This window comes from Erythranthe guttata, chromosome 13, assembly GCF_056151865.1.
Source record: "Erythranthe guttata isolate IM_541 chromosome 13, IM_541, whole genome shotgun sequence".
NCBI classification, from domain to species: domain Eukaryota; kingdom Viridiplantae; phylum Streptophyta; class Magnoliopsida; order Lamiales; family Phrymaceae; genus Erythranthe; species Erythranthe guttata.
Genome location: NC_142545.1, coordinates 10,330,597 through 10,346,231, shown reverse-complemented (window position 1 = coordinate 10,346,231; position 15,635 = coordinate 10,330,597). Strand labels below are relative to the sequence as shown.

General features: G+C 38.4%; 1 protein-coding gene across 1 annotated transcript; it reads left to right on the top strand.

Moving 5' to 3' along the window:
- The first annotated feature begins 793 nt into the window (after positions 1-793).
- Positions 794-4,125, top strand: LOC105961786 (ATP-dependent caseinolytic (Clp) protease/crotonase family protein). Its single transcript, XM_088811663.1, has 16 exons — positions 794-981; positions 1,317-1,399; positions 1,532-1,615; positions 1,732-1,800; positions 1,890-1,953; positions 2,048-2,121; positions 2,211-2,294; positions 2,384-2,468; positions 2,577-2,662; positions 2,829-2,950; positions 3,041-3,101; positions 3,186-3,284; positions 3,423-3,524; positions 3,615-3,656; positions 3,745-3,851; positions 3,935-4,125. The coding sequence occupies exons 2-16, from the start codon at positions 1,367-1,369 to the stop codon at positions 3,978-3,980; spliced, it is 1,158 nt and encodes a 385-aa protein (XP_088667789.1). The 5' UTR covers positions 794-981; positions 1,317-1,366; the 3' UTR covers positions 3,981-4,125.
- Positions 4,126-15,635: the final 11,510 nt, after the last annotated feature.

Sequence of the window (15,635 nt, the reverse complement as noted above, 5' to 3'; positions counted from 1 at the left end):
TTTTAGTGTAAAGGTTTGAAAAATCGGTTTTTTGCCTATGAGGCGGTTTTAGGCGGTCTGAGGCGGTCCGAGGCGGTCTGACATTTAAGGCGGGTCAAACTCGGTGGCAAAAATCGGTCAAAAATTAGTTAAAAATCGGTTTTCCTTTTTTTTCTTTTTATAATTCAAAATAAAAGTTGGATTTTAATAAAAGAAAATATGAGTTTATGCCTTATTTTGTTTATGTTAATTATTATTGTTAAATAACTAATGATGTATGCCACAAATGTTCTAGAATGAATGTAAATTCAAAAAAAATAAGGATATTTATGTATTATGCTCTTATGATTATTAAACTTTTATTATGTTATTAGGATATATACATGATGGAGATATAACTATGTTTAAATATATTTTTATATATGTTCGGAGTATGTATAAATAATATTTAGAAATATATTATATTAAATTTTAAAAACCGATTTATTTCCGATTTATCACCGATTAATCATCGCCGCACCGATTAATCGTGAGTCGGCCTGACCGACTCAGACCCGATTACCGATTTTTACAACCTTGCTCAATATTCATTAATTAGTCCACGCAAAATCTAAATTAATGCAAAAAAACCTTAATTATTATTAATTAGTCCATCCAAAATTCAAAATCATGCAAAAAAAGCCCTTTATTTTCTTCTCTTTTCTTTTTTCCAATTTTTTATTTTGTTACAAAAAAAATCCTACATTTTTTTTAGGGACCCCATATTTCGAAAATTTAAGTCCACCCTGCATCATTTTCCAGGACTCAGCCACGTGGTGGTAGCCGTGGTAGGTAAGCTGAAAGAGTCGCTGGAATTACTATTCTTACCAATCATTGTAATAAGCCGTAAAACACCCACCAACCTTTTTTCCTTCAATCGATCTTAGCATAATATTAATATACCCACTCCCACTTACCATTAACACTGCTTCTCTCTCTATTCTCTACCGGAAGACCAAGTAAGTGACGATCTTTCACATTTTCGACTTCCTTTGTTTTATTCTTGTTCTTTTAAATAATTAAGAGATGCCCAATTTGTTTTCTGCAAACTTCAATCCTATTTTTTTGATTTTTGATTTTTAGTTTTCTTCTTAGTTTTCAACTTATAGATTGTCTGTTTTCAACTTAGATTGTCTGTAACTAGGACACATTGTTAATTTGTTATTGAAACATAATGTGTTAGAGTATTTCTGTATATTAAGCAAGAATATTATTTATTATTCCTTCAATTTCATCTGAATTTTTTGATAGCTACTTTGAGTACTTAAATCTTCCTTTTTTTGCTGGCTTTCTAATAGGAATTTTGTGTGGTTTCGTCTTTTTCGATTAAGCTAATTGACATACTCCAATGGCACAAGTGGCTGTGAATCCAGATGAAGAGGTAATTTAATGGAGGAAACTAAGTTTATGTACTTGCACTTCATATATTTTACATGTTAGTTGCCCTTGTTTCGTTTATCACCTACATTATTTTGCATCGGATATTTGACGATTATTTGAAATCCTTTTCTAGGTTGTTCTTGGTGAGGAATTTGGACACGTTAGAGTTATTACCTTGAACCAGCCTCGGCGACTGAATGTTATTTCGTTTAATGTGGTATATATATTTTTCCAAGAAAACAATCCCACAATTTATTTCATTTATAGATTATTTATCGTTTTTTTTTTTTTTTGGAATGTAATATTAAGAAACGCCTCAAAACTCTAAACTAGGTTGCATTGCTAGCAAAGCTTCTGGAGAAGTGGGAAAAAGATGACGAAGCCGAACTTATACTAATCAAGGTCCATACCGCAGCTAAAACGCTTATACGTACCCTATGCGTTTTTTTTTAAATAATTTATCTTTTAAAGTTTATATCGTGTTCTTTTAGGGGTCCGGGCGTGCTTTCTCTGCCGGTGGGGATTTGAAAATGTTTTACGACGGAAGGAACTCAAGTAATAATTAAGTGGATCAGATCGTAAAAGAATCTTTGTTGTACTACTACTTGAACTTCACTTCAAAATATTTTTTTGTTTTATTTTGTTTCAGAGGATTCTTGTCTTGAAGTAGCATACAAAATGTATTGGCTTTGTTACCACATCCATACATATAAGAAAACACAGGTATGTATCACCATAACTAACTAACTAACTAACTAACTAACATCAGTCGATGATTTATGCTAAAGTTGACTACTCTTTGACCTTGTCAGGTTGCTCTAGTTCATGGAATTTCCATGGGTGGAGGTGCATCCTTAATGGTCCCCATGAAATTCTCCGTAGTCACCGAAAAGACAGTCCGTACCGATATCCCTGTTGTTTTTTTTTTTTTTTGGTTTATCGGACCATTGTGTATGACTTATATTATAAATCAATTTTGATTTAGGTTTTTTCAACTCCAGAGGCAAGCATTGGGTTTCACACTGACTGCAGTTTTTCGTACATACTTTCCCACCTCCCCGGGCATCTAGGTAATTTACGTTGCAAAAAATAAAAACTAAAAATCAAGAATGTATACTATTCTCTGCTTTATGTCTTTTAAGTATGGATGATTTCATACAAGTGTATGCTTCGTGTAGGCGAATTTTTGGGCTTAACGGGGGCAAGGCTGAACGGTGCAGAATTGGTTTCGGCGGGGCTAGCCACTCATTTTGTTCCTTCTGAGGTTCGATTAAATTCCACCAAGTTTTCGGGATCATATAATTTGCAATGTAAAATAGAATGTCGAGTATTATGGTTTTTCGTAATTAGATTATTTAATCTTATCTTTATCTTGGCAACTGAACGAGGCGTTCCGGTATTTTTCGAATGAAATTTTTTTCGTTGATTAGAAATTGGCGGAGCTGGAAAATCGTCTGATAAGTTTAAATAGCGGCGAAGAGAAATCTGTTAAATTCACCATCGAAGAGTTCTCTACACACGTCCCGATCGATGAAAACAGTGTCCTGAACAAGTAATGTTGCTTAATTTTCGTAGTAACTAAAGACAGGTAGAATATTTAAATCTTCAAGAATTTGTTTTTACACGTCTAGTTTACATGCAGGAAATCAATCATTGATGAGTGCTTCTCCAAGGATTCTGTCGAGGAGATCTTACAATCCTTTGTGAGTGGTTGATTTCGGAACCTCGTTTTTGTAGTATGCGGTATGCATTATGTAAGTTGACACTCATTTTTTTTTTCTTTGCAGGAATCTGAGGCGAGCAAAGAAGGAAATGGTTGGATAGTTCCATTCCTTAAAGGACTAAAGAGGTCATCGCCAACAGCATTAAAGATAACACTGCACTCGGTATAATATATCTTATATATATTTTTTATATATATATATATATATATATATATATATATATATATATATATATATATATATAAAATATATATAGCGCTTTGTTTAGTTTACTGATTGTCGGTTTTTAATTAACTTCAGATTCGCGAGGGAAGAAAGCAAACTCTGTCTGAATGCCTGAAGAAAGAGTTCAGGATCACGATAAATATTCTTCGCTCCGTAATATCTGGTGATGTTTATGAGGTACTACTATACTATACACACAATTCGACTTTGTTATCCTCTATATATGATTCTTCCCGTCGTCGTAATTTTCTTTTTTCTTGTGATAAGGGTATCAGAGCTGTTACAATCGACAAGGATAATGCGACTAAAGTAAGTCTATCCATCTTTCTAACAAGTAGCAAACAACGCTTTCACTTTTCCAAAAAAAAAAAAAAATTATTCTTTGGAACGAATGCAGTGGGAACCCCCGACGCTCGAAGGCGTGGATGCTGAAAAGATAAAGCAGGTGTTCGAGCCATTTGAACAAGATTTGGAACTCAATATTCCAACACGAGATTGTTTTAGGTTAGTTTTCTTGAACCTGATCAGTTGATGGTTTTTTTACAGCGGTTTTCGATTATTTTAGCCAAAATGCTGTTTTATTATAGGTGGGAAGGGAAATACGAAGATTCGACATATGCAATTTCTATGTGAGTGAACAGCAGTAAGGCCAAAGATGAGAGCTGAGGTCAAGCATTGTATCAATAATTATTTACATGATTCTTGTATTACCAATAAGTTGCGATGAATTATTTCACGAGCTCACTACTAATAAAATCTCTTCTTACTCCTTGCCAAACAATTTGCTTCATTTTTTAAAGATGATAAAATGGGTAAATAAGAAAAAAAAAAAAAAAAAAAAAAAAGAAAAAGAAAAAAAGCCTGAGTCTCTTAAGGGTAAGATTGGTACTTTTTGAGAAACTAGGTAGGTGCACGTGCGTGCACGTGTTGTAAAATTGTAGACATGAAAAGAAAGAAAATAAATTTATATGCATAGCTGTTGCGATTCAAATACAAAAGAGCAATAGTTGTTATCGAATATATTTTCGAATTGAAACTGTGTGAATAGTTGGTGCTATTGTAATAACTACATAAACCAATTTTTTTTTCATTTGAATTAAATATGCACAACATGATATACATAGCTCATAAGTGTATCCTTACACGGAGATGTAATTGTGAAGATTCTACATGAAAATTTGAAGAAGACTAAGTGATACAACATGACATGTTTAAAGAAAGAAATATTGAAAGGACCAATAACTTTTTCATACGGACTCCAAATGTTTCTCTCTCTAGAAAAAACGCTCTGCCTTCTCTCTAGAAAGTTGTGTCTTTCCTACGAAGATTTTGATCGATTTTAGCCATTCATATGTTCGTTTCTCGTTTCATTCATTTCTGGTTAGTTGATCATCGTTTCTTATTGTCATTTTAGTTCAGTTATCCATTGGTTTTGAGGTTTTCGTGCTCTTTGCATATAATTTTCTCAAAATTTGGTAGTGTTCTTTGTTTTTTTCGTGTTTGTGTTTGGGTCAGCTGTATTCTTGTGTTTTTGTGTCGTTTTTTGGTTGTTTCTCCTTCATTTCATTCGGTTTTAGGGCTGCTTTCATTCCTTGTGATCTCAGCCTCGTTTTTTTGCATCCATTCTTGGGCGTTTTTTGCTCGTTGTGCTTCTTTAATTTCAGTTTTAGTGGAGGTTTGTTTCGTCCTCACTTTGTTTCGTGTCTTGTCATCGGTTTTTCGTGTCTCCGTCGTATCTCCGCCTTCTCTCGGTGGAGATCTTCGAGTGGGTAGCTGCTGCTTGTGCCCCCGCATGAATCTAGACTCTCATCTTGTCTTGGTTCCTCCTTTAATGAGTGTAGCAAATCAAGATCATTCCAAATCAGGACCTTCCTTTTCGGACGTGGTAATTATGGAAGATTTCACCAATCAATCTTCCTTGATTGTGGAAGCTGAATCTTCTACACAAGGCAAGGTCTCCACAATTCAAATTTCACCAACCACTTTTCCCGCCCATTCCACCTCACCCCTTGACTTGGCTAGAACTCCTCACCTCAGCCAACCACAATTCGCCAAGTTTACACCACTTGCCAAATCACCATCCTATGTGGATTTTTCAAGCCTCAAACTACCGGTCCCTAAGCCCATCTCAGCCCCTAACTCTCCTAAGAAAGGCCTATCTTCCACTCTAAAACCAGCTCACGATAATATTACTCAAATCCGAGCCCAAAACCCTAAAACGGACCACCTAAACCCCAATCTTATGGCCCAAGCTGGTTTTAAGTCCAATTCAAACACTGAAAATGATATTTCTACCCCTATTTCTAAATTGGACAATCATAATCCGAATTCCCAATTCCAAACCCAAAATCCCCAATTAAAAAACCCCAATCCCGAAATTGAAACCCCTAATCCCGAAATTCAAACCCCAAAATTCCAATTCCCAACCAAATCCTTTGCTGCTGCTGTACACGGTGATCTCGGACCTCCAATTGCTCCTTCTAAGGTTGATCGTCGTCGTCACTTGCTCCACCGAGAAGATATCGCTCCAATTGGGACAATTAAAGTGATAGATGGCAAGAATGTGCTCTATTTCTCGAAAGAGGAGGTTGATAAGATGCTTGAGCCGTTAAAGTACACCTTGATTGGTAAGTTTTCTCATGGGATACCTCACTACAAAGTTATGGAGAAGTTTATTTACGATTTAAAGCCCCGCGGTTCCTTTGAGTTGCATAAATTGAATTATCGGCATGTGTTGATTCAATTCTCGGTATTAGATGATTATTCTTTGCTTTTGAGAAGATCGATATGCTATATTGATGGGCTGCCCATGCGTGTTTTTAAATACACTCCGGGCTTTAATTTGAAAAACGAAACTTCTATAGCGCCGGTCTGGGTTAATGTGCCGGGAGTTCCTCCTTATATGTACAACCGGGAAGCTATATTCTTCCTTGCTTCTTCTATTGGAAATCCACTTGAGTTTGATGATTTTACAGCCGATCGAAAGAAGCTATCTGTTGCTCGATTTTGTGTCGAAATTGATCTCTTGAAACCGAGGGTTGAACAAATTCCGGTGATGACTGGCTATGATGATATTGAGATGATTTCCTTGCCGGTAAACTACGAGAACGTCCCAAAATTCTGCACGTTTTGTTCTCACCTGGGTCACTCCATTGAAAATTGTTACATGAATGGAAATGCTAAAAAACCGGATTTTCCACCACCGCCACAACGGATTCCCAAACCCACAGCCCCACCAAAGGAAAAACAAGTTTGGCGACGAGTTGAAAAGAGGAAAAATGTTGTTGTTGAAAACATGGATATTCCTAAAACATCGGGGACAAAATCAACTGAAAATCCTAGTTTTTCTCAAGCTATTGTGCGGACTACTGCCGATAATATTAGTGAAGGAGATTTTGAGCATTACAACCCCTTTGAATTGTTGGAGAGTGGGGTTCAAGAGGATATAGAGGCTGCTCATATTCAACCGGATGCTGCCTCCAAACATGTTCCAAAATCTTCGAAAAAGGGCCGAAAAAATACTTCTAACACCAAACAACCGATGAGTCCAGACCCTATAGATGCTATTGCCGATGATCAAGCAGCTGATTTGGATGATAGTGAGGCCTTATCCATGTCCAAAAAATATCAGCATGTGTCTCCCTCCAAAAAGAACAGAAATCAAGCTTCTAGCTCCCAAACCGCAAAGGGGGTACCCCTCTCAACCCCCTCTCTATCACCTTCAGCCACTTCGGTGGCCAAGGATGTTCCCCTTAATCATGGGGTACACGGACGAGAGGGGTCAGGACTTTCGGCGGGTACGGATCCGATTACACCTACATCGGCTGGCTTATTTTGCGAACACTATGTGACCAAGGTCCGGCCCACGGCCGAGGAAAATTTGGCCGGCACGCCTCCTTTCAATCACCTTGCCATGATCCCTTATGAGCCCGTGAGCCCAGCCACGAGCATACGCCCAGCTGATCACGCTACTCCCGGCTCTATCACTGATGAACCTTCGGCCTCGTGGCGATCGAGCCTAATTGATGCTGAGCGTTGGCGTTTGCAGAATGCCGAACGTTGGCATGCGGAAGAGGCCCACCTTATTGGTAACTCATTCTTTATCACATCTCGGAAATCTTCAGATGGGTCGCATTCACCCTCTTCTTGATGTCGGGTAAATTCTTGGTGTGGAATGCAAGGGGGGTAAAAAATAAGGCGACCCAATCCCACTTGCGCTATATTTGTCGCCAACATAGAGTTAATTTATTGGTTATTTCTGAACCTATGACTGAGTTTGTACATGATTACTATTGCCGTCGTTTGGGTTTCGTTGCTGGTTTGTCTAATTGTGCGGGGAAGATTTGGATTTTTTGGGATCACAATTTTCGAGTGGAGTTGCTTAGGGATGAGGTACAATTATTGCATGTTAGATGCATATCTGGTTTATTTGGTGCTCCTTTTGTATTTACTGCAGTCTATGCTAGATGCTCTCGTTCCGAGCGCCGTGTTTTGTGGAATTCGTTCCGCGACATTTTTGAGACGATTGGTGACACTCCTTGGATTTCTGGGGGTGACTTCAACTCAATCTTACTTGAGTCAGAACGGAATAGATCGGTTTCGGATAGGAGACTAGATATGGCTGAGTTTGGTGCTATGGTTTCGGATTGTGAACTTTCGGATGCCGGGTTCTCTGGGGCTAGTTCTTGCTATACTTGGGAGAGCCCTTCAGGTCTTTTGGAGCGTTTGGACAGGATTCTATATAACTCTGCTTGGCTAGATTTACTGCCTATTACGCAGGTTACCCACCTCTCACGGACCTGGTCGGATCATGCTCCTCTTTTGGTTTCATCGGCTGCTTCTTCGTCTAGGCCTCCTGCTTCTTTCCGGTTTCAACATATGTGGATCCGCCACGCTACGTTTCGTCAGATTGTGGAACAGGTTTGGGACTTTCCGTGTGCTCAGACGGGGATGCATCAATTTCATACGAAGTTGAGACGATTGAAACAGAAGCTTCAGTGGTGGAATTGGAATGTTTTCGGGGACGTGTTCAAGAATAAAGAGAGGGCCGAGGCAGCTGTTCTAGAGGCCGAGCACATATATGACTTGGATCGATCCCCCGAGAATCGTGCAAATTTGAAAAAGGCCACTGCTGAACTTACTCTCATGCTCAATATTGAGGAGGACTTTTGGAAGCAAAAGGCAGCTTGTAGATGGGCGACTGATGGAGAGAGAAACTCTAAGTTTTTCCACTCATTAGTCAAGAAAAAGCGATGTGTCAATCGAATCCACTCTATCTCTCATGGTGATTCGGTTCTCACATCAGCTCAAGAGATCAAGGATTCGGGCGTTGATTTCTTTAGCAAGCTTCTTACCGATGATATGCCTAGTTTGCTTCCGGTTGATGAGTCCCTATTTTCCGCTCCTCAAAGGGACTTTTCTTCAGTCTCTACTCGTGCGTCGGTTGAGGAGATCAAAGATGCGGTGTTTGGGATTTGTCAAGATAGTGCTTCGGGTCCTGATGGGTATTCTTCGCTATTTTATCAGCATTGTTGGGACTTGATTCAGTGTGATGTTTGTGAAGCGGTTTGGGATTTCTTCGAGGGTGGATCTATGCCTGCGAGCTTCACCGCTACCACCTTGGTTCTTATTCCAAAGGTGGACTTTCCGACGGCTTGGACAGATTTCCGCCCGATTAGCTTGTGCAACGTGACCAATAAAATTATCACCAAGGTACTTACGAACAGACTGGCACCTCATTTGCCCCACATTATTTCTCCTTCTCAGAGTGGGTTTGTTCAGGGTCGTCTCATTAGTGATAATATTTTATTAGCACAAGAGATGGTCCACTCGATATCAGTTCGTTGTCGAAATCCAAATCTTATTTTGAAGCTGGATATGGCAAAGGCTTATGATAGGGTTCAGTGGCGGTTCTTATTTCGTGTACTCGAGCTGATTGGTTTCTCGGCGAACTTGGTTGATATTATTCGGCGATGTGTTTCCTCGTGCCAGTTCTCTTTACTAATCAACGGGGAGCTGACGGGGTATTTCACTTCGTCTCGTGGTCTAAGGCAGGGAGATCCGCTCTCGCCGACTCTTTTTGTACTTGCGGCTGAGTATTTTTCGAGAGGTCTCGATGCACTATACAGCCGTTGCCCAAGCATGTTTTATTCTACAAGGGGAGGCATCCCTATATCCCATTTGGCCTATGCGGATGATGTGATGATATTTACCTCGTGCCATAATTTTGGCCTGAAGAAGCTGCGGGATTTTCTCGATCATTACTGTCGGACTTCGGGTCAGTTGATTAGTGTGCACAAGAGCACTTTCACAGTTGATAGGGCATGTTCTGATGGTCATCTTCGCACTATTTCTCGGATTCTCAGTTATCCGAGAAAGGATCTTCCTATCATTTATCTTGGAGCTCCACTATACAAAGGGAGGGACCGGGGCAGTTTGTTTCACACTTTGATTGATCGCATGCAAGCCAGGATTTCGGGTTGGGCTCGGACCGCTTTGGCTTTCGGGGGCCGTCTTGCCTTGATCCGGAGTACGCTTTCGACTATGGCTTTGCATCTTGTTCAGGTTATTCAACCTCCGCAGTACATTATTCAGCAGATTGAGCAGTGCATGGCCCGATTTCTCTGGGGATCTTATGGTAATCAGCGCCGGCCTCATTGGGTTGCTTGGGAGACGATTTGTCGGCCAATTAGTGAGGGTGGCTTGGGGTTGAGGCGTTTGACGGATGTGATTGACGCCTTCACTTACAAGCTCTGGTTTCGATTCCGTGCTCAGGATTCTCTTTGGGCCCGTTTTCTCCGAAACAAGTATTGTCGGAATCGGTTCCCAGGTTCATCCGTTGTGTCTTCACTCTATAGCACGGTGTGGAAGCGCATGTGCCGTGTCCGAGAGCGTGTTCAAGCTCAAATATTTTGGCGGATTGGTCCAGGTCATGTTTATTTCTGGCACGACCACTGGTTTGGCGATGGTCCCCTTTCGGGCATTATTGATGGTGGTCGGCTAACATCAGTTCGTGTGGAGTATTATTTGGTCAACGGTCAGTGGGATCGAAACAAGCTAGCTGAGGATATTCCTTTTGAGTGGATCGATAGGATTTTCTCGGTCCCAATCTCTGGTGCTTCGGGTGATTTGCCCATTTGGAGAGCTTCTTCGGATGGCAAGTTTTCCTTGACCTCGGCTTGGGCCTTGATACGACAACACCATACCCCTACCCCTCTTCTTCGTATATTTTGGGGATCTTGTCTTACTCCTACAATTTCTATCTTTCTTTGGCGTCTTCTTCTTCAGCGTCTTCCAGTGGATACCAAACTTCAGTCTCGAGGCACCTCTCTTGCCTCGAGGTGCTATTGTTGTCCAGATCCATCTATCCCTGTGTCGAGTCTTGTATCTCTGTCTGTCGAGTCTCCTTCTATTGAGTCGATTGATCATATCTTCGTGGAGAGCCCGACGGCTAAGAGGGTATGGCATCATTTTTTCTATCTTTTTGGCTATACACCTGCACACACTACGCACATACCCCAGATTTTACTTTATTGGCAGCACTTCACTTCGCACACACTCACACACCACACACACATCACAACCATTGTGCCTTGCTTGATCTTGTGGTACTTATGGATTGCAAGAAATGATAGCAAGCACAAGGATATCACGGTTCGCGCTTCTTCCATCATTTACAGGGTCATCCAGCACATCAGGATTCTTCACCAAACCAAATTACTTTCGGCGGACAGCTGGACTGGCATTCCCCACGTGGCTGAGTCTCTTGGCCTATATTACCGAGTCAGAACACCAACTCTCACACCTCATCGAGTTGTTTGGCTTCCACCGGATCCGGGTTGGGTGAAGCTAAACACAGACGGAGCCCGTAGAGCATCCACCCAGATTGCAGCTATTGGCGGGATTATCAGAGGTTCGGACGCTGAGGCCATACTTGCATTTCACGAGAGGATCTCTGCCCCGAGCAGTATTGCAGCCGAGCTTGCTGCCCTTGCCTCGGGGCTGCGATTTGTTATTCAGAGGCAATTCACTAGAGTTTGGATCGAGCTTGACGCAGAAGTCGCTGTTCGACTTCTTTCGCACACGGACCAAGGTCATTGGAGTCTTCAGAGTTCTCTCACGGCGATCCGGAACTCTCTTTCTACTTTGGAGTACAGGATTACACATATCTACCGGGAGGGCAATACAGTAGCTGATGCATTAGCTAACTTGGGGTGTCAGACCGAGTTGGCTCGTACCTTCACAACAGCGGAGCTTCCCCGACCTATTCAGCAGATGATTCGGATGGACCAGCTTGGATATCCATCCTTTCGACGACATTCTCGCACATAGGTGCCATGCATTCCACTTTTTTATATTATTGGCAATTTAGGAATTTTCGTAAACTTTACATGTTAGGAAGGGTTGGGGTTATTATGGATTGTTTGGGTCTATCGAGACTAGACTGTTTGCCGAATGGTGCCACACATTTCGCAGCCGTTATACCAGTTTCGCCCATTTTTGGCGAAAGTGTAAGTGGCCTCGGCTGTTGTGGTGAGGCGAACGGTCTACCTTGGTCTTCCACGACCTTCTATGATCATTCCCTACCCGTCCCTTTTATTATTTGGGCCACCTGTGTTTGCCCGTATTCTTAACGTTTTGTTAGTTAGCTATTGTCTTTTGTTTGTCAACTGCTATTATTAGCCATATGTTGGGCAGTAGCAATTTGAGCAAAACTCATTATGTACAAAAAAAAAAATATTGAAAGGACCAAAAATCTATACTCTATATCTATATCTATACTACTTATAAAAGTGGAGTAAACTGCAAAAACTATCCTTGTGTAATCTCGAAATAGCAAAAACCCCCCTGTGATAAATAAACTAGCAAAAACCTCCCCTGTGAAATTATTTAAATAGCAAAAACCCCCCTATGGAACTATTTGAGGGTTGACTTGATATAAAAAGACACAAATACCCCTGGAGTCTTGCAATTAATAAATTCTTATATTTTATAAATATTTTAATTATTTTATTTAAAAAATAATCAATTTAGTTGTTTAATATTTTTTTTTTATTTCTAAACAAATAAATTAAAAAGAATAAATATACATATAATATGTATATATATAAATACATTTTGAGGGACAATTTTGTCATTTCAAGTCTCAAAACTCAGCTAGGGGGGATTCTGCCTTTGACTAAATTTCACAGGGGGGTTTTTGCTAGTTTATTTATCACAGGGGGGTTTTTGCTATTTCGAGATAACACAGGGGTAGTATTTGCAGTTTACTCTATAAAAGTGGGAATGTTAGGGGAGGTTTCTTCCCTTTTTTATGATGACCAAAATGCCCCTATCAAAATCAAAATAATTAATATTAATTTATAATTAGTCTTTTAATGTATGTTTATGAAAATAATTGATATTTTTTAGAGTTCAATGTACAAAGGCATCTGAAAAGATGAACTCATGTATCTATGAAGTGTTAGTCATATAAGAAATTCAAAGAAACTCAATGGTCTCGATAATTCAATATGAATTTCAATTTTGCATCAGTTACACCAAAGTAAGAAATAAATGATCGTAACTTCCAGTTTCAAGTTCTCATTCATCTTTTCTTTCTCTTCTCGATTTCTTTTTCGTCTTCTTCTTTTTTTTTCTTTTTTTTTTTCAGTTCTAAATTTTGAGAAATTGATAAAGTTTTCTAGATTAATGAAGGAATAAATCCTCCATATCAAGATCGGATTGAGCCTCTGTTAATAAAGTTGGTTAGTTATTTTGCATATTTTTCCCACTTCTATGTACTAAGTTAATGTTTTTTATTCATTTGAATTAATTGACCTAATGAAACATGTATGGGTTATATGCATGGGGATTATTGATTTAAAATTATTTTTACTCAGGTAATTCAAAACACGTGTTTCAGTTTCATAAAATTAATGGTCTATGCATGGGGATTATTGATTTAACTTTTATCTACTAAATTTACTTGCAATTACATTTTATTTTTTCGTTCAATTCTTTATGTATGTATTGGCATGTAAAATTCATTGTCATATAGTTTGTGACTAATAATGTTATACGTGAAGTTTGTAAGGACTTTCTATTTGAATTGGCTTCTTCTTGTCATCTCAAATTCACGTATGTACATTATCAGGGACTCGTAACAAAAGAAAGAAAATGTATTGATCCTGCAACTGCTTTATTTGCTTAATCCAATGGTGATGTTGCATGACTTTGGGTTTAGCCAGTGATCCAATCTCATCAAAGTTGTTAGTCTTTCTCCAACAAGACTAAGCTATACATTTTCTGGAAACCATAATTTAATTTTTTATTTACGTGGCTCTTGGTATTCCACATCCCGTTTATGAAAATAGGAATTGAACTGCCATGTTATTAATCTTTGTTAATGTTATGAATTGTGAGTTGATAAATAGGAAATAATCTGTTAAATGGGCTTTATATTCCTATTGGTCGTCATTAGATGATTATAATGGATTGTCATGTTTTAGTTACTCGGAGACTTCACTTTTGGTGGCTTGACTATCTCTATTGGTTAGTGATATAAATTTTAGGGGAAATTTCACTTTCCCCCCTTTTACTTTGGCTCGGTATTACTTTACCTCATTCTATTCATTTTCCCCCCTATACTTGAAAAATTGTCTCAACGTGGTCCTCGTTGTTAGTTGTCTGACATTTGACCTTAACGCCGTTTGATCTAAGCTCTTAAATTACAAAACTGTCACCCCTCCCAATTTAAATAATTAATTAAAAAAATAATAATAATAAAATAAAATAATAAAAACAAATCAAGAAACGAGAAAACATAGTCAACAACGTCTGCCACCATTTATTTATTTTTTATTTTTTGATTTTTTAATAATTATTTAAGCTAGGAGGAGTGGTTTTTTTGTAATTTCCAAACTTAGATCAAACGGTGTTAAGGTCAAAGGTCTGAAAATTAACGTCGATGGCCATATTGAGACAATTTTTCAAGTAAAGTCATATTCAGCCAAAGTACAAGGGAGAGAGTGTAATTTACCCTAAATTTTATGCACTTGACTGATGGTTTTACGTTGTCTAATGGTAGACAAATATAACATGGAATTAAAAGTTATTTCTCATGTAATTTATTTATATAAACTTTTTTCCATGATTTTTATTTTGATGGCGAAAATTTTAATACCCCTTGTTTGTTTTATCTTCAATATTATTTGAATTTTCAGTGATTTTATTTGTTCATGAACTTCTTATATTTTTCAATTCATATTTTTTCCCTCTAAATATTAGGGTCCAATGGCTATAGATAGTTTCCTTTTCAATTTAGTAAGTTTTGTGTTTACTACAAATTAAAAATCATGAGTTAAGTTTTAGGCTCTGATTGAATCATCAGTCTCCTTCTCCTTCCTGCAGACAATACCTCCCACCTTATGTACAACACTTGTATTCGCTGTCGTGCTCTCATAAAAAAAATTAATGTTATTAGATATTAAATTCCTTTAACACAAATCTTTGATCTGGTTCCCGTTACTATTCAGGTGAGTTTTAGGGAGATATTATTATAGAAAATCTACGAGCCATTCAAGAGGATACTAGAGTGAATTATGCTAGTAGACTTTATATGCTTTATCAGTGTTATTATTGGAGATATTAGTGGCAAATGATACACTTCACTAATAGCTTAAACTTTCGGTTGAGGTAGTCATTCAACATGGTATCAGAGTTAGACCAAATGAAAGGTCATGAGTTCGAATCCCACCGCCATCCATTTCAAATATTTCAAGTGCAAGGCTTCAAATATAATTTGCTTAAAATTTAGGGGGCGAATTGGAAATATTAGTATTAAATAATAATAGCTTAAGTTTTTGGTTAAGGTGGTCATTCAAAAGCTATATTTGGTTTTTTTTCCCCTTTATAGCAAGTCGATGTGATCCATCAAAACTACAAGATAAGGATGTTGGATATACATCATATTTCTTGAACATAACAGGCATGGGAGGTACAACGGTACAGGTGAAGTCAACAACAAATGGATTCTCTGATCCATGGTGTAGTCACATGATGATGAAACTAATAGCTGAAGGAAAAAATAAATCCATCCAAAATTCATAGGCAGAAATTTCAGCTCAATCTTTTCTTCTCGAATGGTTTTACTAAATAGTTAGTTTAAGGAAGCTAAGTGAAGAAATGGTTGTACATGTAGTCCGTTCTTTGTTTTGATATTTCATGACATACCAATGGCTGAAGACAAACTGTTTTAGTTTCATTAATATATTTCATTGTTTTATTTAGAATTGTAGCAGGTTTTAC